This window comes from Penicillium concentricum, assembly GCF_028827145.1.
Source record: "Penicillium concentricum strain IBT 3081 chromosome Unknown utg000001l_segment0_segment0, whole genome shotgun sequence".
Lineage (NCBI taxonomy): Eukaryota > Fungi > Ascomycota > Eurotiomycetes > Eurotiales > Aspergillaceae > Penicillium > Penicillium concentricum.
In genome coordinates, this window is record NW_026622754.1 from 4,375,325 (window position 1) to 4,400,977 (window position 25,653).

General features: G+C 47.9%; 10 protein-coding genes across 10 annotated transcripts; 4 read left to right on the forward strand and 6 right to left on the reverse strand.

The window, feature by feature from the left end:
* Nucleotides 1-729: 729 nt before the first annotated feature.
* N7517_001671 (putative chromatin remodeling complex subunit (Rsc9)) lies at nt 730-3,073 on the forward strand (the record flags this gene model as incomplete). The annotated part of the gene is made up of 3 exons (XM_056719401.1): nt 730-763; nt 821-1,159; nt 1,218-3,073. The coding sequence occupies 3 exons, from the start codon at nt 730-732 to the stop codon at nt 3,071-3,073; spliced, it is 2,229 nt and encodes a 742-aa protein (XP_056583536.1).
* Nucleotides 3,074-3,644: 571 nt separating this feature from the next.
* On the reverse strand, nt 3,645-4,601 carry N7517_001672 (uncharacterized protein; the record flags this gene model as incomplete). The annotated part of the gene is made up of 4 exons (XM_056719402.1): nt 3,645-3,890; nt 3,940-4,195; nt 4,261-4,396; nt 4,463-4,601. The coding sequence occupies 4 exons, from the start codon at nt 4,599-4,601 to the stop codon at nt 3,645-3,647; spliced, it is 777 nt and encodes a 258-aa protein (XP_056583537.1).
* Nucleotides 4,602-5,328: 727 nt separating this feature from the next.
* On the forward strand, nt 5,329-6,680 carry N7517_001673 (uncharacterized protein; the record flags this gene model as incomplete). Its single annotated transcript, XM_056719403.1, has 2 exons — nt 5,329-5,847; nt 5,901-6,680. The coding sequence occupies 2 exons, from the start codon at nt 5,329-5,331 to the stop codon at nt 6,678-6,680; spliced, it is 1,299 nt and encodes a 432-aa protein (XP_056583538.1).
* Nucleotides 6,681-6,971: 291 nt separating this feature from the next.
* N7517_001674 (carotenoid oxygenase family protein) lies at nt 6,972-8,739 on the reverse strand (the record flags this gene model as incomplete). Its single annotated transcript, XM_056719404.1, has 2 exons — nt 6,972-8,579; nt 8,629-8,739. Coding segments are annotated over 2 exons (1,719 nt in total), but the record flags the coding sequence as incomplete, so codon positions are not given.
* A 1,549-nt stretch (nt 8,740-10,288) lies between these two features.
* Nucleotides 10,289-12,599, reverse strand: N7517_001675 (Zn(II)2Cys6 transcription factor; the record flags this gene model as incomplete). The annotated part of the gene is made up of 3 exons (XM_056719405.1): nt 10,289-11,497; nt 11,573-12,061; nt 12,120-12,599. The coding sequence occupies 3 exons, from the start codon at nt 12,597-12,599 to the stop codon at nt 10,289-10,291; spliced, it is 2,178 nt and encodes a 725-aa protein (XP_056583540.1).
* A 2,951-nt stretch (nt 12,600-15,550) lies between these two features.
* On the forward strand, nt 15,551-16,867 carry N7517_001676 (putative integral membrane protein; the record flags this gene model as incomplete). Its single annotated transcript, XM_056719406.1, has 4 exons — nt 15,551-15,811; nt 15,879-16,252; nt 16,297-16,376; nt 16,434-16,867. 4 exons carry the CDS (start codon nt 15,551-15,553, stop codon nt 16,865-16,867), a joined length of 1,149 nt encoding a protein of 382 aa, XP_056583541.1.
* Nucleotides 16,868-18,465: 1,598 nt separating this feature from the next.
* Nucleotides 18,466-20,424, reverse strand: N7517_001677 (uncharacterized protein; the record flags this gene model as incomplete). The annotated part of the gene is made up of 5 exons (XM_056719407.1): nt 18,466-19,737; nt 19,791-19,893; nt 19,955-19,999; nt 20,052-20,220; nt 20,316-20,424. The coding sequence occupies 5 exons, from the start codon at nt 20,422-20,424 to the stop codon at nt 18,466-18,468; spliced, it is 1,698 nt and encodes a 565-aa protein (XP_056583542.1).
* Nucleotides 20,425-20,787: 363 nt separating this feature from the next.
* On the reverse strand, nt 20,788-21,295 carry N7517_001678 (peptide-methionine (R)-S-oxide reductase; the record flags this gene model as incomplete). Its single annotated transcript, XM_056719408.1, has 2 exons — nt 20,788-21,167; nt 21,241-21,295. 2 exons carry the CDS (start codon nt 21,293-21,295, stop codon nt 20,788-20,790), a joined length of 435 nt encoding a protein of 144 aa, XP_056583543.1.
* A 616-nt stretch (nt 21,296-21,911) lies between these two features.
* On the reverse strand, nt 21,912-23,673 carry N7517_001679 (uncharacterized protein; the record flags this gene model as incomplete). Its single annotated transcript, XM_056719409.1, has 3 exons — nt 21,912-22,558; nt 22,624-23,533; nt 23,632-23,673. The coding sequence occupies 3 exons, from the start codon at nt 23,671-23,673 to the stop codon at nt 21,912-21,914; spliced, it is 1,599 nt and encodes a 532-aa protein (XP_056583544.1).
* Nucleotides 23,674-25,029: 1,356 nt separating this feature from the next.
* Nucleotides 25,030-25,464, forward strand: N7517_001680 (YciI family protein; the record flags this gene model as incomplete). The annotated part of the gene is made up of 3 exons (XM_056719410.1): nt 25,030-25,103; nt 25,166-25,385; nt 25,432-25,464. 3 exons carry the CDS (start codon nt 25,030-25,032, stop codon nt 25,462-25,464), a joined length of 327 nt encoding a protein of 108 aa, XP_056583545.1.
* Between the last annotated feature and the right edge of the window lie 189 nt (nt 25,465-25,653).

A 25,653-nucleotide genomic window follows, 5' to 3' on the forward strand; every position in this document is an offset into this window, starting at 1 on the left:
TTAGTTGAATCATTTCAAAACGGAAAACGAGACAGTCAGTCTGTCTCTATTGCTGCTGTTGTCGCTATTCAAGAATGCTTCTGCCTGAGGCATCAACACATAACACAACGGTATACATTAGTCATCAACCGGAACAACCAATAATCCGACAACGCGCCCTGGAGAAGCGCGGACTTTTGGCTGATCAGTGCCGTTGATCGCAAGCCCAGCTCTAGCCCTCCAGGGCCGCAAGGCATTGACAATTATTTTACTTTTGAAACTTATCGTTGATTTTGATCGCCTACGCGCAAATTTACTACTGCCTTAGAACTGCCGTTGCTGCTGAGCACTTTGCTCTCCTCATCGTCGCATCCAGTGCTCCGACATTCAAACGCGCGAATACTGCGACTCAGCCCGAGTCACAGCCACTGGCCGTCGCTATCACCTCTTTCGGCCAGAATCAACGTTGCATCGAATTTATACTCCGACCCTCCAGAAGCTGAACGAAGTCGCCAGTTTGACATTCCTGCAATTTCTCCTCGACTCGTTTGCAAACAAAGACGTATCAAGGGCACCATCTCTCGAGCCACATCTTCAAAGTCTTCGATCCTGAGACCAGAAGACCTTATCTCCGATTGCCCCTCGAATTCTCGAGGTCAATTTTGTTGGTCTTATCCGTTGCAAGGACGGAACCACCTTGTGCATCTGAAAACGTGAACGGCGCAAAGCTGTCGCGCATTCAACAGTACAATGTCTGGCTCTACCCCTCGCACCTCGCTGCGACGTAAGACTACCATCTCTCAGCCGACAGGTGTGGTATCTGTACTAACACCACCCACAGAGGGCTTACGCCATGCTCCAAAAATCAACCAACCCTTCATCCCCGATACAACCCCTGCCCGTCGATCACACATCCATCATGGGCTCACATCACCACAGCCATCAACCAGCCCCCATCATGTAAACATCAATCCCGCCGCCAATCCACAGAGTGCGCAGTTCGCGGTCGATAGCTGGGAAGGAAAAGACAGCCGACAGATTCCCATGTCGACGAGGGAAGTCCCGACCCCAGGGAACCGACCGGTCATCTTTTCCCATCTGCGTGACCCTTTGAAAATGCCACGGCAATTGGATTATTATGACCCTTATTTCCCACTGAGATATCTCGAGGTTCCAAGGAGTCAGTTTCCCTGCATCCTATGAATTGACTAGAAATGCTGACGGTCTTGTCTCTTTAGCGGATCACATCTACAAACGTGCCCACTACGGTCTGCAGTCAGGTATTCCAGATGAAGTCGACTTTGCGCTGTACCACCTCGTCCAAATTTCAAATCAACGATGGGATAAATTCAAATTTGAAGGGTTTCCCTTGCTTGCGGAAACTTTGATGCAGAAAGCACTTGACATCACACAACTTTGCACGGGGGTGAAGTGGGAATTCCAGTATGATCCTCGGAAGCCCATCGACCGTGTCAACGTGCTCAATTCGCTACATGGCACACGGGATATTCTGGACAAAATTAGCAAAATCCCAGTGAACCTCCCAGATGACAGCCTTGAGACATACGAATTCAATCATCGGCTGAGAAATATCAAAGAGGCCACGTTAGTGTTGAGAAACATGGTGCTTCTGAAGGAGAACGCATTCTATGTGTCGCGTTACGCGAATGGTCTATTGCGTGACTTTTTGGTTATCTTGATCAATGCTCCCAATCAACCTCGACTCAATGAAATCAAAAACGATGCGCTAGATATCGCCGAGGAGGTCACCAAGTTCTTGAAAACTGACCCTGAAGATCCGCTGTGGATTTCTTTGGTGAATTGCCTTGACTCCCCAGATCGCGCCCACGTCGTGCGCGCCCTCTGGGCATTGACACACTTCGGCACTGAGCTGGACGATGCGGATGCAAACCGGGCTATGGAAACCCTGACCAAGCCGACTCTCCAGCAGATGTACTATCACACGCTTCTTGACCTTGACAAGGATATTCTGAGTGGTGCACTGGACTTTTGGTATCAATATACCCTCAGTCATGACAATATCGAGACATTGATGGATGTCCTCAATTTCCCAATTGTTTTTGTTCCTCGCATGGTCGCACTTCTGACTTACGAAGCACGGCCCACCAAAAAGGAAACTGTTCTTCAGGAAGAAAAGGTCGCACCTCCACCCACTGAAATTCCTCGTGTGTCCCCCGAGCTTTTGGAAAAGCTCATGGAGCTATCTGAGCCGGAGCGAAGCTCTCAGTGGCTGCGTTGCTGCTTCATTGAAGATTCAGAATGTGAGATCACACAGATCGCTTTATGGCAAGCCTACCAAAGCCGATTCGCAGATCCTCGTGTCACTGGAGGGGGTGTTCTTCCCGCTGCAGAGTTCATCAAGAACGTCAGCAACACATTCACAAACGCCCAAGCACAGGTTATCAACGGCCCCGGTACTGCCACCAAATTCATCATCAAGGGCATCCGACCTTTAGAAACTGCCCACACTTTCGAGGGCTTCCCTTATTCTTACTGCAGATGGGCGGATAACTCAAAGCCTTCCAAGATGTGTCAGCGTGCGTTCACATCTCCGACAGATCTCCGGAATCATGTTTTCGGTGACCACATGAACCTGGAACCCACAGACACTCCCGGACAGTATAAGCTTGATCCCGCAGATACTCCCACCCATACCTGCCAATGGGATCACTGCTCGCGGTTCCGAGCATCTGGGCCCAGCGCCAACACATCTATGGTCGCCGGCCACGTTTCGTCGCATTTGCCCGAAGATCGCCCCGCAGACGCACAGCCTACAACCGCCAAGCGTGTGGTTCTCCAAGAGCGGATCGTCCGTAAATGGTACTATATGGATACTCCGATCAATGAAAAGGGCGAGCCATTCGGCGTGGCCTACAAGGCTGCATTGGTGCTGCGCAACATCGCCCGTGGCTTGCCAAACCGGACCACGTCGAAATACGGTGGTCTTCCCTGGAAGAAGGCTTGCTTCACGAGCCAGCGCCCCAAGATCGTCGAAGTCTGGGACCGAAATCGTGCGCTGCGCAAGGAGCTTACCGAGTTGATCATGGTGATTGAGAAAGAGGTAGACTATTAAATTTCCTATTACATGTTTTCCGATGTCGCAACTACCTCTTTTTTCTTTTCTCATGAATCAATATCTCTGTACGATTAATACCCTGATTATTCATGTTCTCACTGTCTTTCTGGTTCCCAGGTCCTCCATCTTGTCTAAATGTACAATATCTAAGAGCCAGGGCCATATTCGCGGTGTTTTCTTGTTTCTGCTTTGTTTTTTATGGCTTGTCGCTTTGATCTAAGCCTGAGTTCGCACGCAAAACGGCCCCCGAAGAGTGGAGTTGCATTACTACCTAGGTATGGGTATGGGGTGGCTGATGTTTACTTTCCCGGCGTTTCTTAGGATAGAAATTCGAGATTCATTAGTTAGTATTCGGAGCCTCGTTTAATTCACGCTTTCTTTCGTTTTCCTTTTTCTTAAATGTGTTGAACCAAACCCAAGAGAAATTATAACGATTGACATGATAATTCATATAGAACTCTAAGCGTTGGTTCGACAATGGGGAAACAGTATCCCCGGATCCTTTCCAATGAAACAGAAGCCCACGACACAAGACCTATCCTCGAGTTCTTATAGCTCAACAGCTGCATCATCTTGTAGCTTCACTCAAGAGGATCTCTGGCTTTTGGATATTCCTCCAACTAGGAATCATGAAACCCGTAATAAGATAGATCGAAACAACAGAATATTCCATCAACAGCCCCATGGTCAAGAATGGGGTAACTGGACCACTCAGATCATTCCACCTCAGGTCGGTTGGCTCGAATACAGACAAAAAGAGGTATACGATACGAACGGCTATGAATGGTGTAGCCAGAGCCGTGGCGTTGAGGATCTTAGAAGATATTAGCCTTGGAAAAGTAGATATATCGGGGTCTGCGAACCGTTCTGCTTGTAACCGAGAGACTTGAGCGGTTTGTCCAGAAGTATACTTGCATGGCCAGTAAACACCCGACAAAGACTACCACGATGATGTATCCGGATTTGACAAGTTTGATACCGATGAGTACATCACTGTTGGTGTCGCTCCCTTCCAGAGCCCCACCTGCAACGGTAAGTCCAATCCCGACGATGAAAAGGATTCGGGATACGACTAAACATTGCCGAATTTGTCGGCTCATCTCTCTTTCAAGGGCCACTCTGTAGTGTGTTAGATTGATGATTCAGGACAAATATGGGCATGGTATTCCATGACGACAGCTTACATGATTCGAATAAAGCCCAAAGTTGCTGCGATTAAGGGAAACATGCCAGCATTGAGGAAGATGACTGAAGCTATCATCACGCCAGTACTGGAAGAATTTTGTGCGATAATCACCAAGATACCCGCAGTGATCCGAACTGAAAGCAAATCGTGTTAGAGATACTATATACGAATCCATGAGAGTTTTGTAGTATGGTGCTTACCGAGGGAGAAGAAAGTTAGGATGATCCATGCCATGCGAGGTCGCTTGTGTCGATAGCATGCGAGGTAAAGTGCAATGGCCGTTACCGGTATATAGAACACGATCTGCGCGATACTTAATTTTGAATGACTGCCCAACATGTTGATTTCAAAAGTTGCTGAATTTGGGGATAATTTGTTCCTTTGAGCTGAAGGTTGTCAATAAGTAATGGATAAAGATTACAAAGGGTTCAGAGAGAAAGAATTGAACCTTTTATAGACATATTTCCTCGATTCTCCTTAAAAACAAGTCGGCTGTGCTGAAATCCTCTGCATAGATGCTCTCGCAAGATCAGCACCTTTTTGGGTTTAGCGTCGGGAGCTATTGGAGTTTAGATATTTGATTGGTCCGATGTGACTCCACTGGCTCCACCTTGCCAGAGCCCCCCAAAGCCTCCAAAGCCCAACCTAATCTGACTCTGACTCAATCCAAGGCACAATTAAGCATTACTTGCCAAGTCCTCGTTACCTTTGATTGAATCAAATCTACAATGTTGTAATGCAACATCATATAAGGCTGGGCTTATGAGATGGTTGGAGTAGCGGGTAAATCAAGAGGCTGCAACACCTGTCGAAAAAGAAAGATTGCAGTGAGTGACGCTGGATCCATATACAAAGACCCCACTGACTTAGTATTTAGTGTGACCAGCAAAGACCGGCTTGTGCCAAATGCACACGCTCAAACCGAGTATGTGGCGGATACCAGAAAGACACAGTATTCGTACTAGTTCAACCAGCCGCCGAGAAAACACATATCTTTCTCAGACCCTCTCCACGGAGCGTTACTGAAAGTACAGAGCTGGAATCCACCGTCTCCAGTCCAGCCACCATGGCCCAAGGCAATGAATTTACCCATTCCTTTACGGAAACAAGCTCTGCCTATGGGATAATGCATAGACGTATCGAATGTCAAAACTTGATCGAAGCTTTCCTATTGAACTGCTTTCCATTCCATTGGCCCCCAGCGTCCCACTCTTGGATTCGCTTACTTGGGGAGTTACCTACCAAAAGTCAAGCACTGGAGATGTCAAGCGCAGCAGTCGCAGCTTCGGCGATTGGACACATGTTTCACGATCAGGCCCTCGTCAAGCAAGGTCTGAATTACTATACACAGGGTCTTCGAGAGTTACAAAAGGCATTATGGGATCCTATTCTTATGCGAGAAGATGGGACCCTGGCTGCGTGCATGGCACTAAGTCTTTATGAGGCCCTTGAATGTCCCAATCTGGGATCCGAAGGCTATTTTAATCACTGCCGTGGTCTCATTGCTTTAATTCAATCCCGCGGCCATGAGGTGCATTCTTCAGGCGCCGGACATCGATTATTTCTTGGTGTCCGAGTCCCAGGGGTAGGTCTTGTAAAAGTGTTCGAGTCTTGTTTGTTTACTAATGACCTTGGTAGATCTTGTTTTCTTTGAAACATCATACCTCGACTATGTTCTTCGAATCCACTTGGATGGAACAGCCTTGGGCAAGAATACCAAAGTCGTCTCACGATCGGGTAATAGACTGTCTCGCCCAAGCCCCTATGATTCTCGAACGTGTGCGATCATTGCCTCACCTGAGTATATTTCAACAGGTCGATTTACTCCACTGTTTAATTGGTGAATGCTGGCAAATTGACAAACAACTGGATGTAACCTATGATGAAATGCGGCGATCAGAAGCAGACGTGCTATACTGGCCGGTTCCATCGCAAACAGAACCTTTGGTTGATTCTAGGGATTCTGAGAATCTGTTCGCAGTCGTTTTCTGTTTTCAAAACGCCCAGGTTGCTGCTACACTGATGCTCCTGTGGGCAACGCGGACGATGCTTTGGTCGGGTCTTTTTAATATGTATCAGCACTTGGAAAGCGTTATATCTCTCCAGAAGCCAAGTTGTGTGGCTCTTGAGCCTTTGGATCAAAGTTCTCTTTCGGAAGTGATGGGTACATTTAATCCTATTGACCGCTGTGGAGAATATCTATCTGTGGCACATCGAGTCTGTCAATCCGTGGAATATTTTTTGAAAGATGAAATGCTGCTAGCGGGGCCATTATCTGTTAGTCCTGCGCTTGGGATTGTGATTGATAGTTTACGGAATCGGCCTGGTCATGATCGAGAAATTGCGTGGATACAAGCAGCCCTGGAGGTAGTTCGGCGAAAAGGACTTCGTGTTCTGCAAGATGTGAATAGTATATAATCAAACCGGTAGAGGGCCAAATAATGAGACTCAAACATGCAAGTATCTGTTCGTAAGAATATACCTACGTCGTAGCCCTGGGCTCGCAATCTTCAATATGGTATGCATTTTATTCATTCGAAAAACAATTGAAAAGTAATGGTTTTAGGAGAGGTCTACTGAGAACGAGACCTGAAAACGAGACGTCGAAGTACATGCTGCAATTAAAAATGATATCAGAGCTGAGAGACCAAGAAGCTAAGACTAGACTATACAATTCAACCGCAATAATATCCAAAGAAAACTTCACACTTAGTAGTCACCCGTAGGCATTCCACCCACAGCCGGAACATGTTGTCCATGGAATCCCAACCCAACAGCCCCATCGACATTTGCTCGACCAATTTCCATCAAGCTACGAGCATCAAGGCAGAGCAAATAGCTCTTGCCACGCATCCCATCGAGAACCACACTGAGAAGTACACCATCATCCTCACTAGTGCCCTCGGGGTTGGCGACGAAAATGGGCTCACCGGGAGATTGGCCATGGCATGCCCAGAGCTGAACATGCTGGGTATCACAATCGAGCTTCATGATACCATCTGTCAGAGTTGCCTCTCCACGGAAGGTCGCAGCGTAGACATATCGGTGTTTCTGGGTGACCTTTGTCGGATTCATAGTCGGTAGTTCAGGCGACAACGATTTGCAAACGGACCACTCCACTATTGCTTTCTTGGGCTCGGTGCATGGAGTGGAAGGCACCGTAGGCAGGCGGAACCGGGTAAAAGATGTACGGAAAGAATCGTCTCTCTTCTTTTGGAAGGTCTTGGCTGTATCCGACGAAGAGATCAAGTTCTCGTAATAAAGAGAATGCAAAAATTCAGAGTTGTCGGTTCTCACAACATCTGCCACAATGTCCATTTCCGCGGGATTCTCCTTTGAGGGTTCGAGCCATGCGTTGACCGTGTGGAAGCAAAAGAATGCAGGGCTTTCGTATGTCGCGATCAATCCCTTGCCGTGCTTGCGGTCAATGACATACCACACTGCCGGCTGACTTGGGTCTGTTGGTAAGATTGACTCGAGGAATGAGGAGTCCAACGGTTGGGGATTTATGTGCGCGTTCCACACACACAGAATAACATGGTCCTCGGTGATGAGAAGGGAGTGAAGATAAGCTGGTGTTGCGGGGAAGGTTGCTAGGATTGTAGTTTCCCCTGTTGAAGCTGAGACCCCGAAGACACGATATGTACAGCTTGGTCCTAGGGTGAGATTGTAGTTGAACATATCTCCCGTGATAGGATCAGATCGGGCATGAGATGCAGAGCGGGTTCCCGAAAGCTCAGGATGTAGGGTAGTCTGCGAGGCCATGCCGATGGGTTCCAGGGTTTCTGGATCGAGCTTCTTGAAGGCATTGTAGTCGGTCTTCGCATAGAGAGTTCTGATTCCCTGAGAATCACCCCAGCGAGCAGTTGACTCATCGGGCTTGGAATCGAGGCCCGGAACGTTGATTGAAAGGGTCACAGATATGTTTATACTCGACGGAGTGGGCTGCGTGGGTTGCGGGACATATTCAGTCTGGACTTTTCCTAAGACGCTCTTGCAAGGATCGCGTTTCTGTCCGAAACCGTTCTCGTCTAGAGATCCCGTCTTTCTTGCTTTTTCGATCAGATCGTCGGTTGAAAAACGGGAGTTGTACAAAACGCGAGGCGATGTATGAGAGTCATCTGGAGCAATGATCTGGAAACGATGGGTTTGACCGAATCCATCAAACCAGTGGGAGAGACGTAGTGTGTTTCCATTCTCAGCTTTGAGTTGACTTTTCCCTGGACCTGTACGGTACAAGGTTCCAGCAGCGTAGGTAGGAATATCTCCTGTCACAGGAAGCTCGACGGGCTTGCGCTGTTCGTATTCGGGATCGAACTAGCAGGGATTAGCATGTATACTTCGAGGTGTCCATAATATCACTTACACCTTTGTCATTAGGCCAATTGTTGTAATGATCTTCATTTGTATGAATCTCCATGGCTGTTGAATCTGGAACAATAGAAGGCTTTTTTTTGCAAAGTGATAATTGACTAGATCTGTGTTGAGACCGTTTGCCTGTTCAGGTTTGGGTGGAAAATGTTGCCTGATGTTTCAGGTTACTGAGAGCTTGTCTTTTTTTTTTCTTTCTGACAATTCAACCTTTATATATATATTTCTTCAAACATTTGTTTAAATAAAATATAACTTCCCCTATTCTATCAGGCCTAATTTTGGGGTTCGTCATTTCTAGCGGGGGAATCGCGACGGGCTGAATTACACAACCGACTTCTCCTTTTCCCTCGCCAATCCCCAACGTCGAATTGCCGAATCTCGCTCATCATCGTCACTTCGAGCCGCGCCAAGTCCGTAACTGACTTTGAATCTCGGATTAAACATTCAATTTTAAATCCGGGGGATCTTGGCGGGATACACCCACCTGTTTGCATTCTTCCGACAAATCATCCAGTGAAATCTACAACGGATGCTTTCCGGAGCCTTCTATTAAACCGACGCCAATCCCCCCAATGAAGCAACAAGTACGAAATGCCGAGACCGGAACAGGCCTAAAGATGTGGAAATGTAAAGAATGTCCCTCAAATTTCCAGCGATTAGATCACATGAAACGCCATGCCCTTACTCGTATGTTTTTAATGATACTTAGGATCGATACAGTAATGACTTCCTACAGATCACACGGTAAAGAGTCACCTCTGTTCATTTTGCGACTCTGCATTCAGCCGAGGGTGTGTCATCTTCCACTCCCGACGAAAAGATATGTCACCCCGTCATGTGTGCTGACAAAATCCACCCAGAGATGTACTACGGAGACATTGGAAATCGTGCAAGGCACGCGTAGACAGCGGCCATGCAATCCCCGAGCCGGAGCGCGGTGGGAAACACAAACGTGCCTGTGATAGTTGCGCAGGCCTCAGGAAAGCCTGTAATGGAAAAATGCCGTGTGCTGAATGCGCCCAAAGAGAAAGACAGTGCACTTACCAACGCCTTCTCGGCAACGAGATACCCTTACCATCCATATCCGACGGGCTTCCCTTGCCATACACATCACAGGTTTTACTAGAGACCCCCGCTGAAAGTTCGGGTGGGAATGATGATGCCCGGAAGGTTTCCGAGTCGAGTTGGGACCTTGGCCCTGCAACGCTTTATCCATCTCATAGGGAAGTTGTTGCTCGAGTTGCTGCTCGACGCCGTGGATTTGCTTTCGGTTGATGAGAAAGGCCAACAATCAACCAAGTCCAGTCTCGTGTTGGATCAGGTATATAATTACTCCATGCTCTCTCCCCTTTCCTCGCCTATCCGAGGTGAGAGCGACATGAGCGAGACGTTCAATATGAGAATACGAGCCGAGTCTGTACTATCATTGATAGGTGCGAGCTAGCGCCATGGACGTTGCAGGATCGCCCTCATCACTTGGTCACTTGTGGTGGGGATTTCTATTTTATTATCATATTAAACTCATATAAAGTGTGTATTTGGTGATCACAGCACGAGTGGATATTTTTCTATGTACATCACTGCTGGATATAGTACCTGGACATCTCTGTGCAATCCAGGGTTTTCTTCACTGACTCACTGAGATGTGGTTTTCACCGCGGCAAGAAAATGGAATCAACGCTATCGTAAACATTCTCGATAAAGTTCTCATAGCTCAGCCAAGCCGTGTCATCGGGGCTACTTCGCAAGGTCGGGTCACTAAGATCCATCGCATCCCACACATTGGGCCAGGGCACCGGCGCAAAAGAAGTCGGCACTTCCGCGATTTGCGTCGCTCGCGGTTCATCGATGGCCTCTCGGAAACCAAGCGAAAATTCCTCGAGACCCTGTGAACGTTGAGATTGTCTCAATAACTCGGAACACATACCCTCGAAATACACGGGGTAACGAGAAGGATCGTCGCCGAGAAGCTCGATTCTCCGCATTTTCGCCTGTGACATGAGCCTCTCCAAAGGCCTCCAGAGCATCCCGTGCTGAGAATCTGCAATTATGAGCCGCGAGCGCTGGTAAACTTCTTCAACGACGGTCCAGTACTTTAACAACACCGCGGGACTTTTGCAGACGCAAAGTTCGGCAAGGGCCACAGCCAATGCATGCCATGGAACCCACATAGAGCCGTACCATCGCCAAGGCCCGGCGCCTGGGTAGTTGTATGCCTCCTGCGACCAAAGCAGATTATCGGCTGCGATTTTGAGGAGGACGTTCTCTTGAATCTTTGGAGGTATGAAGTCCCGGCTTCGTTTTAGCGGCCGGAGGCAGGCTAACTGCAGCCAGCTACCCATAACCCCCGCTGTCTTTTGCGCGTACCACTGGAAGTCCGATAGATCGGGCCTACAACCTCTCAGAAGGTCTGATGCTTTTTGTTGGAAGTCGTGGACTACTTGCTGTCGCAAGCTCATGATGGTCACGGCTGGCTCGCTGAGGTCCGAAAAGGCAAGGGTTCGGGTCACGGATGATGACGCTGCGATAACCAAGGTGTGCGTCATGTCGGTGAATTTGCCTTCTATGTGTTCGGGGATTGGCCCTGGCATGTCAAACCATAGGTCATCGTCGTTGATATTCGACGGCAGGTTGTAATCGAGCCAGGCGGATTGCATCATCGGCTCGGATGCCCTGTCTAAAGAGGCTGCCACATCGAGAAGGCCAATCCCTAGCCATGCGCGTTTGCGCATCTCGTTCTCAAAGGGGCGGACGGTGAATGGGGGCTGGCGCACGTGGAGAGATAGTGCCTGGCCTACTCTGAGTGCCATGCTCAACATAGTCCAGACCCTTCGGCTTTGGTCTTGACATCGTGCGGCGAGCTAGAAATGTTCAGATTAAGTTCCGATCTTAGGATGTAGGGGGGCGAAAGACAGGAAACATGTAGCCGTACTCACCAGAGAGATAATATAAGCTTGCAGGACAGTGAGATCATTCGTCGTGACAAAGTCTGCCCTTGCGAGCGCAAGCTCAGTTTCTTTCTGAAATTCTGCGACTATTGTCTTTTTGCTCGCGTTGAACATTGACTGGCATTCCACTTCGTCCAGAGTGCACACGGCGCAAAGATACATCGCCGAAGCAAGGGTGGCTGGGGCCTGGTGATCCTGATCATAGTCAAGATAAGGTTTGCCATCCTTAAGGAATGCTTGTAGCGACGGTCGATGTAAAATTTTGAATAGAGGATCGACGTTGTGGAAGAAAATGTCACATAACCTGTGTCGGATTTGAGGTTGAAGATTTAACGATTTGTTGGCTTGAGGTGAGCTCGATGAGCTTTCGGGGCTTTCTGAGCTCACAAGCGATGTGCCAAAACCATATGCCGAATCTGTAACATTGTGATCTTCATTTTCTAGACGACCTTCCAGGACACTGCGTAATTCTTGGGTCTAGTGATTGGGATATCAGTCAAAATACATCCGCAGACCATGTCTTTAACAAGCTCACCTGCTGCATAATATCCTCCCAAAAGTAGCCCCCCACATACGCAGTTGCAGGGCCAGGAAGATGTGGCTGACCTGCACTGGGCAAATAGTCATCATGATCTTGCCGGATATCAGGACCGGCGGTGCTAGCTTCTGCCGCCGATTCTTGCTTGTATGAATACGCGGGCGTAGGAATAGTCGAAGAAAGGTGTTCATTTTCTCTCTCATTGGCCACTGTTTTCAGAAGTTTTTCGAGTCTCGCTACCCGCTCAGACAATTCTTTATCCGAGCCTACAATCCGCTCGGGTTTTCGCGTGCGACCGCGCGGCAGACGCGCACGTTCCACAGGAATACACACGAGGCCAAGTCGCTGACAGCTTGTGCAAGGACTTGACTTGTCGCATTTTACCTTGCGCTGGCGACATGCTTCGCAGGTGAGGCGGACCCGTGGTGCGGAGGACCGTGAGTGGATTGTCCCGGCTTGGCCCACGGGATCGGCCATTATTTTGCGTGGATCCAATTACTCTGGATAGGCAAATGGACTTAAGGTGGAATGGATAGTTCAATGTAAATATACCTGCGTCGAAGATCCAAGGGCTTTGCATGGGAGGTTCTGCCTTGACTGCTGCTTTGACCCCCGCGAAAGCTATCGATCCACATCAAATGCTCCTGGCCAATCAGAGGTCGACTAACTTCGTTCTATCATGATCTTGGCCAAATTCATATAAAAAGAACATTTGAATGAATATTAAAGCTAAGAACTAGACAATAGTACTAGTTTTAACTATTAAAAGTCTTTAACAATATAGTTTCACACTTTTTCCTTTCTATATATTAATTACCTGTTAAGGAAAGAGCCTCCTTTTAACCTATGTTATATCTCCCCTTTCGCAACATTCCTCTACTTTCTATGCAAATTTTCACGCCTTCTATCTACTATGATCAGTCTCATCAAGTCCCAGAGCTTAAAAAAGGGCTGCCAAAATGCTAGGACAGTCACTGCTCTAGAGCCATCGGAGATTCCGAGACAGCTTTTTTTCACACAGATGAGCCCACAGATGATACACTTCGCATGGCACAAGACGAAATAGTCCCGCTGCCTATTTATCACAGTATGGCCATTTTATCTACACTACTTTTGGCATATATGCTGGCTTATTCAGATTGGTTTGAATCGAAGAAACCTGAGTTTCTACAGGCGGACGTCCTCTAATGTCTAGCATACATGGGTATCTTGAGCTACACTGTACAATCATGGATATTGGAATATATGTGCTGACGTGAATCGGGGTAATTCACCATGCAGCTTTCCAAGTTGGAACGAAACCCGCAAAGATGGACGATACATCAATCCGACCAAACATCCAGATATAAGAACTCACGAAACACACTAGAATGTCACTAATAGATTATCCAGTTCCAAACTCAGAATTACAGATGTCAGACGGGAAGGTCAGAATTGTTTCCCTTCTTTACAAAACTTTCCACATTGCACAGGTGTATGGAATGCTCGACCGAGCCAAAGAGGCGAATACATAGCACACTCAAGGACCCATACCTTAAATATTGTGACAGTAAGGGGTTCAATAAGCGCATCAAGAGATGCTGCGGCTCAAGGCCGAGTCGAGACAATACCCCAAGTGGTACATCGGGTAGCTCAAAGAGAGACATTCATGGCATTAAAGTCATTTTATTCAAGTTAGATCTTCGATGCCTTCTTTGAGTGTTCTTTTCAGATATTTCCCCTTATTCTTAGCCATTTAGCTACTCCGTTGAAAGACTTCTAGTTGCTATGTAGAAAGACATCAAAAATATGTCTAAACGGACATCTAAAACGCTTGAAAAATAATAATTAGCTATAAAAATGCCGCCAGGGACGAGAAGAATACCTCGGAGTACACAGAGAGTAGACATGCGGGGCTTGTCACTCTACAGGCGACTTGTCCAAGGGATGAATTGGCATGAGTAGATCACAATATAGATCGTCGGAAACTAGCATCATCTAACAGTCAATGCTCTTCTGTTATCATCGATTCAAATTCTCCGGCACCGTGCACGCGGCATTTTTTCGGAGAGGGGCTGGGCACATACATTGATTTAGATCAGCGTTGAATCTTCGGATTTTTCGATTTCACTGACAGATAAAGCCTTTGTAGGAATTAATAAGTTGTGATCAAAGCAGTAAATATCCAAATGTTTTGATAATCAAGAGATATCCCCGAACTCCCCGAAATTGGAGTTTCGGGCTCTAGGATGGCGCAGGTACAAAAATGGGCTGCAGAGGTGTTTGCAGATCGCAGGAACAATACGGTTGCCCCCACTCGGACTATTGCCCCTTGTTTCTTTGGATCTTAATGGGGTTATTTTGGCACTATTGATTTTACACCCACGACAATGGCATTTAACCATAAATTAAACGATCATGAACTGCAAGCGAGAGAAATGTGGATATGTAGATGGATAAATTATGTGAAATATTCTGTTGGTGGGCTGCTTCAGCTACGAAGCAAAACCACTACAACATATGTAGCTGAACCCACCTGCGTCCTGTGTGAAATATCCAAGTGGATTTTTCTGTCAGACTAGTGCGCTTGGCTTACCTTCACTAGGCACTCATGCCACTATGATGTAGCCCGGTTTACGGGGATGATGATCTATCTCGTGTTGATTTGACCACATTGAACCAATTGATCTCAAGCTGATTATAAAAAAAAGCAATTATTCCCACGTTTTGGGATGCACGCGTCTAGTGCGATTGTAAACTTCAGAAGGAGAGAGCTTCCTATTATGGATGTATAGGCCGTCCACGGGTGGTCACTGACCACACGCATACCATGGATCAAGTCTCGGCACCAACGAATAAGAGTGTGTTTTTCCGAAAACAGAGTTCATGCCATGTGGGGACTATGCCTAATATGGACATGTAGATATATATTTTTGTTCCAAATCCTGGCGACGCGCTCGTATAATAAAGATACAATGCAAGACTATTGGTTATCACAAAGTCTCGGGCTTCTACTAATCATCAGACGAGTATCGGGCCAAAGCTTCTCGGATTCGATGACCAGGCTGACGGGACGAATATCAATATCTCTTCAAAAATTAAATAGTCTATTGCTCTAGCTTGGTGGCTGAATGGTGATCTTCAAATCGGGTGGAGAGGATCTCGTGTTTCTCTTGGCTTTCTCCTCTTTATTTTCTTTTTTGTGCGGAATACTTCACAGTCTTTTGTCCCTCTTTCGTACATATGTATTAAGAAGCGGGCCATTCCCCCACACCGTGATCCCGGGAGACTTCGTCTCGAGCATTGACAAAGTGGCGTTTCTATCTACTATAAGTCAATACAGGAACTTTGCGATCTCTCCTTCAGCGCATTGAATACCCTCCTGTTCAGAGTCGCAATCTGTGCACGAAACTTGGCCTTCACTCATTTATATACGCCTTTATGACACGATGACAACACTATCAACATCCCGCGGCCACCAAGCCCTCGCCGTCAGCATTGTGTTTACGACTATAGCGACATTCATTACTGCCATCCGTATATTTACGCGAGCATTTCTTGTCAAACAGATGGGAGCGGACGACTATGTCATCCTAGTCTCTCTGGCCTTCTCATGGATTTTCTTCGGCCTGATGGTAGGCGAAGTCTATCACGGCATGGGCGAGCACTATACCGCTATCCCCGCCTCAATATTCAAGGCTCAGATGATCGTACGCTCCATCTCAGCAGAACATTTCTCCAGTACAATGCGGTTCCATTAACATGATTCTCTTATAGTACTTTTGGGCTTCAATTCCCGTATATCAAACAAGCCTCATCAGCACAAAGATGTCAATCCTCCTTCAATACAAACGAGTCTTCTCCACACCACGCATGCGCCTAGCATGTTGGCTCATGATCGGTGTTCTAGGCGTCTATGGAACCTGGACCATCATTAGCGCCTGGGCCAACTGTGTTCCTCTCGCCAAGTTCTGGGATCCAACTGTCCCAGGCTTTTGTTTCGATAAGAAAGCCTTATGGTTTTCCAACTCGGCTATCCACATTATTACCGATATTGTCATTCTCATATACCCAATGCCAGTCCTGAAATCGCTGCAACTGCCCACGAGGCAGAAGTTCGCTCTCATGGCTGTTTTCGCGCTAGGTGGATTGTAAGTCCAACTCTATATGACAACAGCATCTACAATGCTAACAGCAATCCTCCCAGTGTCTTGATCACAAGTATCCTCCGCCTCAAATCTCTCCTCATTATCTCCAACTCAAACGACCCAACCTGTAAGTACTAACAACATATACCCTTGCCCTCGAGCCAAATCTAACAAACTACTCCAGACGACAACGTCGGCGCAGCAACCTGGTCTGCCGTCGAGTGCAACGTAGCCATCATCTGCGCCTGTCTCCCGGGCACGCGCGCCTTCCTCTCCAAGTTCCTGCCACACATTTTCTCCACCCGAAGCAACGGTTACCGCAGCAAGACCGCGCGACCTTCGCGGAACGGCCGCAGCGCCCTCACAGGCGACGGCAACACGCAGGTCCTAGCCTCTGTCGTTGGAGGGCGTGATCATGGTTCAGGATACGACCACGATCTGGAAGATCTGTCGCCATCTGGCTCCTTCAATAGCTACACTAAGGAGCCTGCGAAGGAGGTCTTTGCGGGCATCAAGGTCACAACCAATGTTACGCAAGAGAGAACCTCGCATTCGAAGATTGCTGTTAATGATGATATGGGTAGTACGAAGGAATTGGTGAAGAAGCATAGCTTTTGATCTATAATGATCTTGGTTGATTTAACGAGTCCATTCTTTATACATATTTATTTTTTACTTTTTTATCTGGTGGTCTTCCATTTTGTCTCATATACATATAGTTTTTGTGTGGAGACCGACTTTGCCCAATTCATGGAGAGATACAGGTGGCAGAACTTGCCGAGGCCGATTGTTAGGTCTAAAAATATCCTAGGGATGTCGTCTAACACGTCCCCGTTGAAGTTACTGGCGCCCTAAAGGCCTCCGCACGTGGACTGCTATGACCTGGAGATTCTCAACTCGCCCTGCAGCTTCACTCAAGCTGCGCTCCACACGGCTACGGCTAGGACTACGTCCTCGTAGCATCTCACTCTTCTCCAGCAAAGACCATGCAGTTGTGGTCCCAACAAAAACAGAATCGAAGAGACAAGGAATAGAGCAATGCACCAGAAATTCTTAAATTCCAAACGCAAGAGACACGATTCTCTATGCTGCGAGTACTATAAAGAGGCTAGACGGGATGATGGAGAGAAAGACCTGATCAAAGTCCACCTAAAAGTCAAATTGCTTGCTTTTTTGCTCGAACAGCGAGCCATTTTGGGAATAGAAGGGCATTCCAGAGTATCCAAGAAGCTACCAGGAAACTGAGATGAGTTGGACTATTGGATGCTTCGGCTAAAGACAGGAGCAAGACAAGAAGTGGGCAATGGGCACGGAGGGCAGGTCGGAGAAGGAGAAGTAGCAAACGCAGACCCCGGCAGCACAAATCGCTGCTAAGAAATTAAAAGACCAAGACGCGAGAGGCGTTACTAAAGAGGCTTGATGAGTGAAATCAATGGCGCTAAAAGGCAGGAAACATCTCGGCGCTGGATACGGAGTACGGAGTTTGGAGTTGGTCGGACAGCCATCTACCAAACTCATAAACATGATGGGCCCATGATTCTATTTTTTACAGTACCATTGGTTGTCGCTGCCTTTGGCGTCTTGCATCTTGACCTCGAGCGGCTGCGTAAGGGATTGCTTTATCACCAGCAACAAGTATTCCCACTGCTTGCACAGTCCCGCGTCGCTGGGCAAGTTGAGATAGAAGAAGTTCTGCGTCGGACACGTATGTAGTAGCTTCTTACTCTCCGTGGAATTCCCAGTTCTGAGAATGAGGTTCAGGGTGGGCAGAGATATAGAAATGACCTCATGGTCAGTATCACATTGGAGGTTACGTGATCGGCGCATTAGGCCGTTAAACCAAAAGTAAAACGAAAGGATCATTCAGTGCTACGTACAAATTCTTCAAACACGAGCTCTAGGGTATTATGAATGCATTGTAAAGACAATTGTACAAATGTCGAAGCGAACAAAACGAGCTGATCATTCAGTATGCATGAGACCCGCCCATTGTACATTGAGAAGCCGCCCACATTTCAGAAACTAGGGGCTCGTGTCAAGGAAGATGCGAAAAGGACATAGAAAAGATTTCTAGGCAAGGATCTCGAAAACGATGGGCACCGGTATATGCAATGTGCAATGCGAAATGATGCTTGCAAATACGCATATGTCACCATGCAAATTCTAGAAACCCAACATCATCGTGAATCTTGTATCATTTGCAAAGAAGATATACTCTACTCCCAAACGTTGGAGAAGAGGTCGTCAGATCCGCCAAATCCACCAGACGGCTTGTTGTTATTCGTGTTTGTGGAGGTAGGGTTGGAGACTGGGGCAGCGCTGGCCCAGCCGCCGAAGTCCTCGTCCGCTGCCACAGTGGGTGCGGGCTTAGAAGCAGCACTAGGCGCACCCCAGCTGTTGCCCACGTCGTTCGGGGTCAAGGTGTCAGGTACCTTCATCATGGATGCAGGCGACCGTACTGAAGGACCAGACGATGGGGCAGGGTCAGGTGTGCTCCATGCATTCCCGCCCCATGGATCAAGGTTTCCAGACATCATGTTGGCTGCTGCTGTGTTCGCAGCGCTGGCTGATGGCGCTCTAGGAGCAGGAGGCTGCATCGGGGGAGCAGAAATATTAAACGCGGACTTCATTTCCTGCTGAGGGGAGGTTGCAGTAGACTTTGGGGGCGAGACCGTGGAGGCATGTGCAGGAGGTGAAGAAAACCCGAACAGGTCATTAGACAGGGACGATGATGGAGGGTTAGGCTTAACAGTCGGGGAGGTAAACCCGCCGAATCCGAAATCTTGCCCATGAGAGGAGACGGAAGTTGTTCGGGACTGGGACTTCGGAGCTGACATGGTCGGGGAAGTGAGGCTATCAAAGAAGTCGCCGCCCGCAGATCCCGAGGGCGATGTGACCTTCGGGGCAGCAGGGGTCGACTTGGCGCCGCCGAAAGATGAAAGATTAGAGAATGCCGATGGCTTCTCAGCCGGTTTGGCGGGTGGAGGAGAAGTGGTAGTCGGGAAGCTCAATCCACTGAAGGCGTCCGTCAGACCGCCCATGTGAGACGAAGGGGAGGGGGCAGGAGGCGAGGCCATGGCGCCGAATGAGTTGCCCCGCTGGTGCTGCACGGGTTGTGCTGGCTGCGGCTTCGAGTACAATGACAAGATTGACTGTTTGAGGTCCGGCCGAGACATTCCGGCTGGTGGTGCTGGTGTGGATGCTGTACTAGACGGGCGACTACCAGTAGAAGGCTGGGTGCTACCAAAGAAGTCGAGACCCAGCAAAGAATCATTGGGCTTGTGAGTCTTGACTGGTGCAGGCTGTGCTTGTCTAGGTGGCGCACGTGGAGTAGGTCCGGTTGTGTTAGGGCGAGGCGGGGGAGAGATATCGTCACCGAACAAATCAATCGAGGCTTGTTGACGGTATGCCGGGGGCTGGCTGGGAGCGGGGACTCGTTGCGAAGCAGAACGTTCAATCTTGGCTTTCTCCTGTACGACCGCAAGAGGCTAGTCGGTCAGTGATTGCTGCTAACTGGCTGGTCTATCATGCGATCACTTACCACATCGTCATCGCCGTCATCGAGGGTCGAAGGGTCAGGCATCTCACCGTCCATTACCCATCGCTTGCTCTCGTACTTTGTCCGGATGAAGTTCTCGATTTTCCTGTTCACGCTCGTTGTCAGAAACTATCATCGCCGAACGAGTGCGATTCGAATGCACTTACGCATCGGAGGGAACGTGGCCAGGTGCCAGTTTCGCTTCCCAGTATCTGCATTGTATTAGCTCATGTTCACGTAGTCGGTCAATTGGTTGCGACGAACTTGTTTGCTCTTCCATTGCCCCATCTCACAACACTCTGAAGTTGTTCATCGGTCCACGAATCGAGATCCACGGACTTGACTCGGCTGATATGAGTGCCCATACCCCTGTGAATGCCCGAGCACCGAATGCAAACAAAGACACCTAGATTCCAGGAAGCCCATCGCGGATCTATTCAGAAAACAATTCAGTATATGAGCGCCAAGAAATATCCTCGGAGATGAAGCCAGCGTGGGCGCAACTCGAGGAGGGGACCGGGGACTCACGCTTGTTCCGTTTACAGTCGGCACATATCTTGTTGTGCTCGAGTTTCAGCAGAGTCTTGATGGCCTGCGAGTTTTGGGCCGCTTGGCCTGGTGTAGGACGTCGAGACATAATAGCAGCACCTCAACAATTGATGGGTGAAAGGGATTGGGGAAACAATGAGAGCAACCTAATTATTCTTAGGTGGCGGTCGGCACGGTTGCGGCCTAAGGCTGCGGTTGTATATACGGATGGGGGAAAATGCCAGTCACGCAGTTTGATATAAAGTAGCATAGCCTCACTGTCCAATAGCAGTAGTTTTTTGAGAATATTAACTACAAACATTTTGTATTTAAGTACAATTTTTTTAAATTTAAAATCTATAAAATATGGTTGGTCCACTCAAAACGACACCTCTCGTATCATGCATGTCGGCCTTTCTGCAGCCTTTAGTTCCCGCAAATCAAAATGATGATTGAACGTCATGAAACCCCCTCAAGCTTTGGACTGAGGATCCTTAACAGCGCTGGTATCTTCTGTAAAACGCAGACTGACACTATTCACACAATGACGCTCATCCGTGGGAGTCTGATACCCCTCACCCTCGAATACATGGCCGAGGTGACCCCCGCAGTTGGTGCATACAATCTCTGTCCGCTTCATGCCAAACGTGCTATCAACATGTCTAGTCACAGCACCAGGGATGGAATCAAAGTATGCTGGCCAGCCACAGCCAGATTTGAACTTGTGGTCGGCAGTATAAAGCGGCGCATCGCAACCAGCGCAATTGTAGACGCCCTTCGACGGGTAGTGGGAATCGTATTCACCAGTTCCAGGGCGCTCAGTACCCTTTTCGCGGAGAATGCGGAATTGTTCTGTGGTCATTTATGTAAGCAGAGATCATTCATATATCGCCTAGGAGTTGCAACCCCTTCATGGTGTACAAACCTGGGTTCAAAACAGCTCTCCACTGATCTTCGCTTCTCTGGTCGGGGGGCGACATGGTATCGGTTGTTTTCTCCGGGCGGTTGGAGCTGAAGAAGGCACCAAAAAATGGAATGGTTGGTGCAGCTCTAAGAACCTTGGTGCTTGTCTTTGAATGGGGAGGCTTGCGCGTCGAGGACAAGAATCGGGAGGAGCAAAATGTTGGTGCAAGTCGGGTATGGATAGTCTGGTGTTTGAGGGGCGAAATAAGATTGCGAGATAATTGGGATCGCATAGAGAAGAACCGGTGGGCCTTAGAGACAGATTTGAAAGGGAAATAAGAGAAGAATTAGCAGTGACCGGCAACTGAAGCTGCAGAGGTGAGAGTGGGGTGAAGCTAATCCCATATGGGCACCTGAATTCGGGGCCTTTACGTCATCATGCGGGGAGGCCCCGGGGGTCGGGGACTCTTCAAGGCCTAGACTGACATCTGGCTAGGTCTATAGTACAAATAGATTTATATATTCTACATTCTACAGTGTTCAAATTCTTGGTTTATGAAAAAAAAAAATTTGTTTGATTATTCAAAACAGCCCCAGGTCCCACCTGTGAAAACTCCAGCAGTGCAGGGGTATCTTAACAAAATCTGACATGTGACGAAAATTGAAGAAAAGAAAGAGTAAAGCAAGGAAAATTCAACGGCGGTTCACCCCGGTCACCAGCATGGAGCCCCGATTAAGCTCTACGCGCCAACCCTCCTTCAGCAGCATATTCCACACGGCGGGTCCAATATGCGATTTGCGGTCAAGGGAGTGGTGACCAACACCGCAAACAATATTGAATCCGCCGTGGGAGCTCTGGCCTCCGCCGCGGACGTACTTCTGATCCCCTAGTCCATCCCACCATGCCTGCACTCTCTCGCGAGCAATTCTGACCGCGTTGGCAACCGTCACACCATGCAGGTCCAGGTCAGAGTGCGACGACTGACGGGCCACCAGCCGGTCAGAAGCAGTTGCCAAATGACGCATGGCAAGCTGACGTTGTTCGTTTCCAACGTCCCGGTAGTAGGCAGAGGCCCCTCCGTAGAGGGGGTTGGAGCGGGCGCGGCGGGCGGACTGGGAGGCTTGGGCGAGGGCAGCTGATCGGGCTGCGAAGTGAGAGTTGGCGGCGGCGGCAGCTTCGTTGAAATCCATGAAATCTGAAGCAGAATCTATCTGTTGAGCTGGCGCCACATTCTCCTCTTCGTCGTCGAGGGTGACGGGTGACGAGACAAAACTGATGATATTTGCCACAGAAGAAATATCAGGCCGACGGGACAAGGCGTCAGCCAGGTCATCTGCGGCTGAGATCTGATTGTTTGCAATACGAATCAAGCCAATTAAAGTGGTGGGTTGGACGCCGGGGTACTTGTGACTGAGCTCCCCACTTGCGTGACGAGTACAGGATCGTCCTCAATCTCATGGATGTCCTTGGGTGCATGGGCCTGTGCCAAGACTCTGATTGTTGCACAGAGTGACATTGAGTTTTCATGATAAGTCGAAGCAATTTTCTCCCTCTGCAAAGCACACGCCCGCGAGGAAATAAAGTCAATGTCCTTCTTTCCTGTCTCCCATTTATTCGTAGCGGTGTTATTCATGGCCTGGGAGGCCAACTCGACTCGACGTTGTTTCTGCTGCTTCTTCTTCTTTCGGGATTTCTTATCGCCGCCGCTGAGGTCTTCTTTGGCCTGGAAGCCATCGATTGACTTCGGAACGGAGGATGGACTGTCTTGCGCAGCCTCTTGGGGAGTTTGTTGAGGAATTTCTCCAGCAATTTGTGTCTCCTCAATAAAAGCAAGATTGAGCAAGACATCCATGGACCGACTGAGGTTGTCATGGCAATCTTCGAGGATGCGCTCAGCTTCCAGGCGAGTAATAGTCGGGAACATGCTAATCAAGTTTTGTGCCTTGTCAGCAGTCGTCATACCCAAGAAGGTGTATGCACGCTTTGAGCCTTTGAGCCTTTGGGCCTCACGACTGTCGTTGTTGGTGTCATCATTTTCCTGGTCAGGGTGGTCAATCGATGGCCAGCTTGTAAAATCCGAGGGAGCATCATCAGATGATTCGCCGATCAAAGATCCTGAGACGTCAGAATTTCGGAGATTGGTTGTGCCTGTGGGGTCAAATGGCAAGTTCTCTTGCTCGACAGCAGATGCGTTCAAGACGTCCAGGGTTTCACGTAACTGTTCAACCTGAGTGGGGATCGCCAAGTCAAAGTCTGATACGATCGCAGCAAACAACGCCGGATCAATCGGTGGACAGTAAGTGCTTTCAAGCTCCTAAATAAAAATCAGAATTCAGACCAGAGCATGGCAAGCAAGTGGTATAGTGACAAGCTATGCCTAAACTGTGTGTGAACCAGTGGGACGCGGCATACCTTGAAGAGCTCATTGCCGGAGTCCCCCATGGCTGTGATCATGGATTTTGTTACAGTGATATTGGAGGTATTTGTTTCATTCCCTGCGAAGGACTGCGAGGTTGGACAATTGCAAAGGACGTTAGTGGGAGTGACGAAGGTGAAAAGTGGCTTTTTCGTGATGATCTTGATACCTCCGATAAGATAGAGATAGAGATCGATGCGGGTAATGATGATGGGGGAGCCAATCACAGAGCCAAGTGACCGTCACGTGCCGTGATCACGTGGGTGGGGTAGCCTAGGTAGGAAGTCGCACGCATTCGCAGATCACGTGTCAGGGTAATAATGGAACGTTAAAATGTTGCAACTAAACCTCAAGACAAAACGATCGCAAATTAGGATTCGAATGAGGTTGCTTTCTTACGATTTAGAGAACTAACAACAACATATATAATTGTATGTATTTGTTGCATCCAAACTACATGGATCCCTATATCTGCCTCATGTAAGTTACAGCAGTATCCACAGAAGCTGAGGCTTCTAATTATGCATGATTAAGTTGGAGCTTGTATGCAGAGTGCGCCCTCTATTTGCTTCTTGGAATGTCTTGATTAACGGAGCCTACATGTTCATTCCTGCAAGTATAGATTCAACTGCCTCTGTTTCCTTCTCTTAGCCATATTGGGGCTCATGGTATGTAGGTAAACTATAACAAACACCTCCTACCACTACAATGGAGAATTGACTTTAGATCTATGAAAATCATTGTTTCAAACATTACCTTGCAGCAAGATTCAATCATCGAACAGCTGCCGACATAATACGAATCCCGCCTCTTTGTTAACCCTATTATCCCAGACTAGATGACTTGATTACAGCTTGTCAGCCAAGAAACATTATTAGCAAAGTCACCTGGCAGGAGAATCCATTTTTGCTAATTGAAAAGTGATGAGAGATGAGTAGAAAAAAAACATTCGATCAGTCACTGAAACGTAGTATTAGGGCTAATATATATGTATGATATAGCGATGTAATATTCATAAGTCTTAGAGAAAGCTTTATCCTTTAACAACACATGCCATACTCTAAGGGAACAAGCATAATATCAAGTCTACGTACATATGTAGATTTTGACAATCTTGTTAAGTTCCATGAGTTTTACCAATGTTGCGAACATCGGGATCTGGTCCCGAGTCCAATTTACTTCGGTGCCTCCATCCGACTTTTAACTATGACTATATCTTTAATCAATGATGTCCATCTAGATACTTTGTTGAACCAAATTTCCAGCTTTGTATCTCAATCGCCAAAAGATATCTCATAATGCTGCCATCCCATTGTCTTCGAACAAAGAGCAATGCATTTTCAGCCTGTTTTTCCCAGCATCTCCGAAGTTTTTCAAGTACGGGTATAAGATCCATGACACGAAAAGAATTCCTTTGCATCCTTCCCGACAATCCAAATGTCCTTGCCATCAGAAAACAAGTTAAAGGGTTAGTATATACTATAATATCTAGATAGCTAGATTGGACTGAACACAGCTGACATTGACTAGAATCCACTACGACGGAATCAAGCCATTAATAGCGGCCGGAAAGCTTGTGGATGGAGGTGCTATCTTTGAGAAACACCCTGAAGAGGGAAAGGATGCCCTGTTTAAGGGTAGCGTGATCGTGTACTCGGCTAATGATGCTGAAGAAGTCCGCACTATTCTTGAAAAAGATGTTTACGCCACGAGTGGTGTGTGGGACTTGAGTAAAGCTCAAATTTTACCTGTTAGTAGAGTCTTTCATCCCCATGAGCGGGTGCTAATGAGTGTAGTATGTCGCAGCTGTTCGAGAGCCGCTTTCATGATGAATTTGGATTCTCGAAATGTATATAGAATGCAGCAAATGAGAGAAATTGCGCCGAGGTTAAGGGACCAAATTGTACGATAAAATAACTATAGTAGTCCCTGGTCGATCCCTGGTTGTGTATATAAAAAGGCACTACGTGCCACCTAAGTCTATCAGTTGAAATATCGTTCGCAATGTTGTGAGCTAA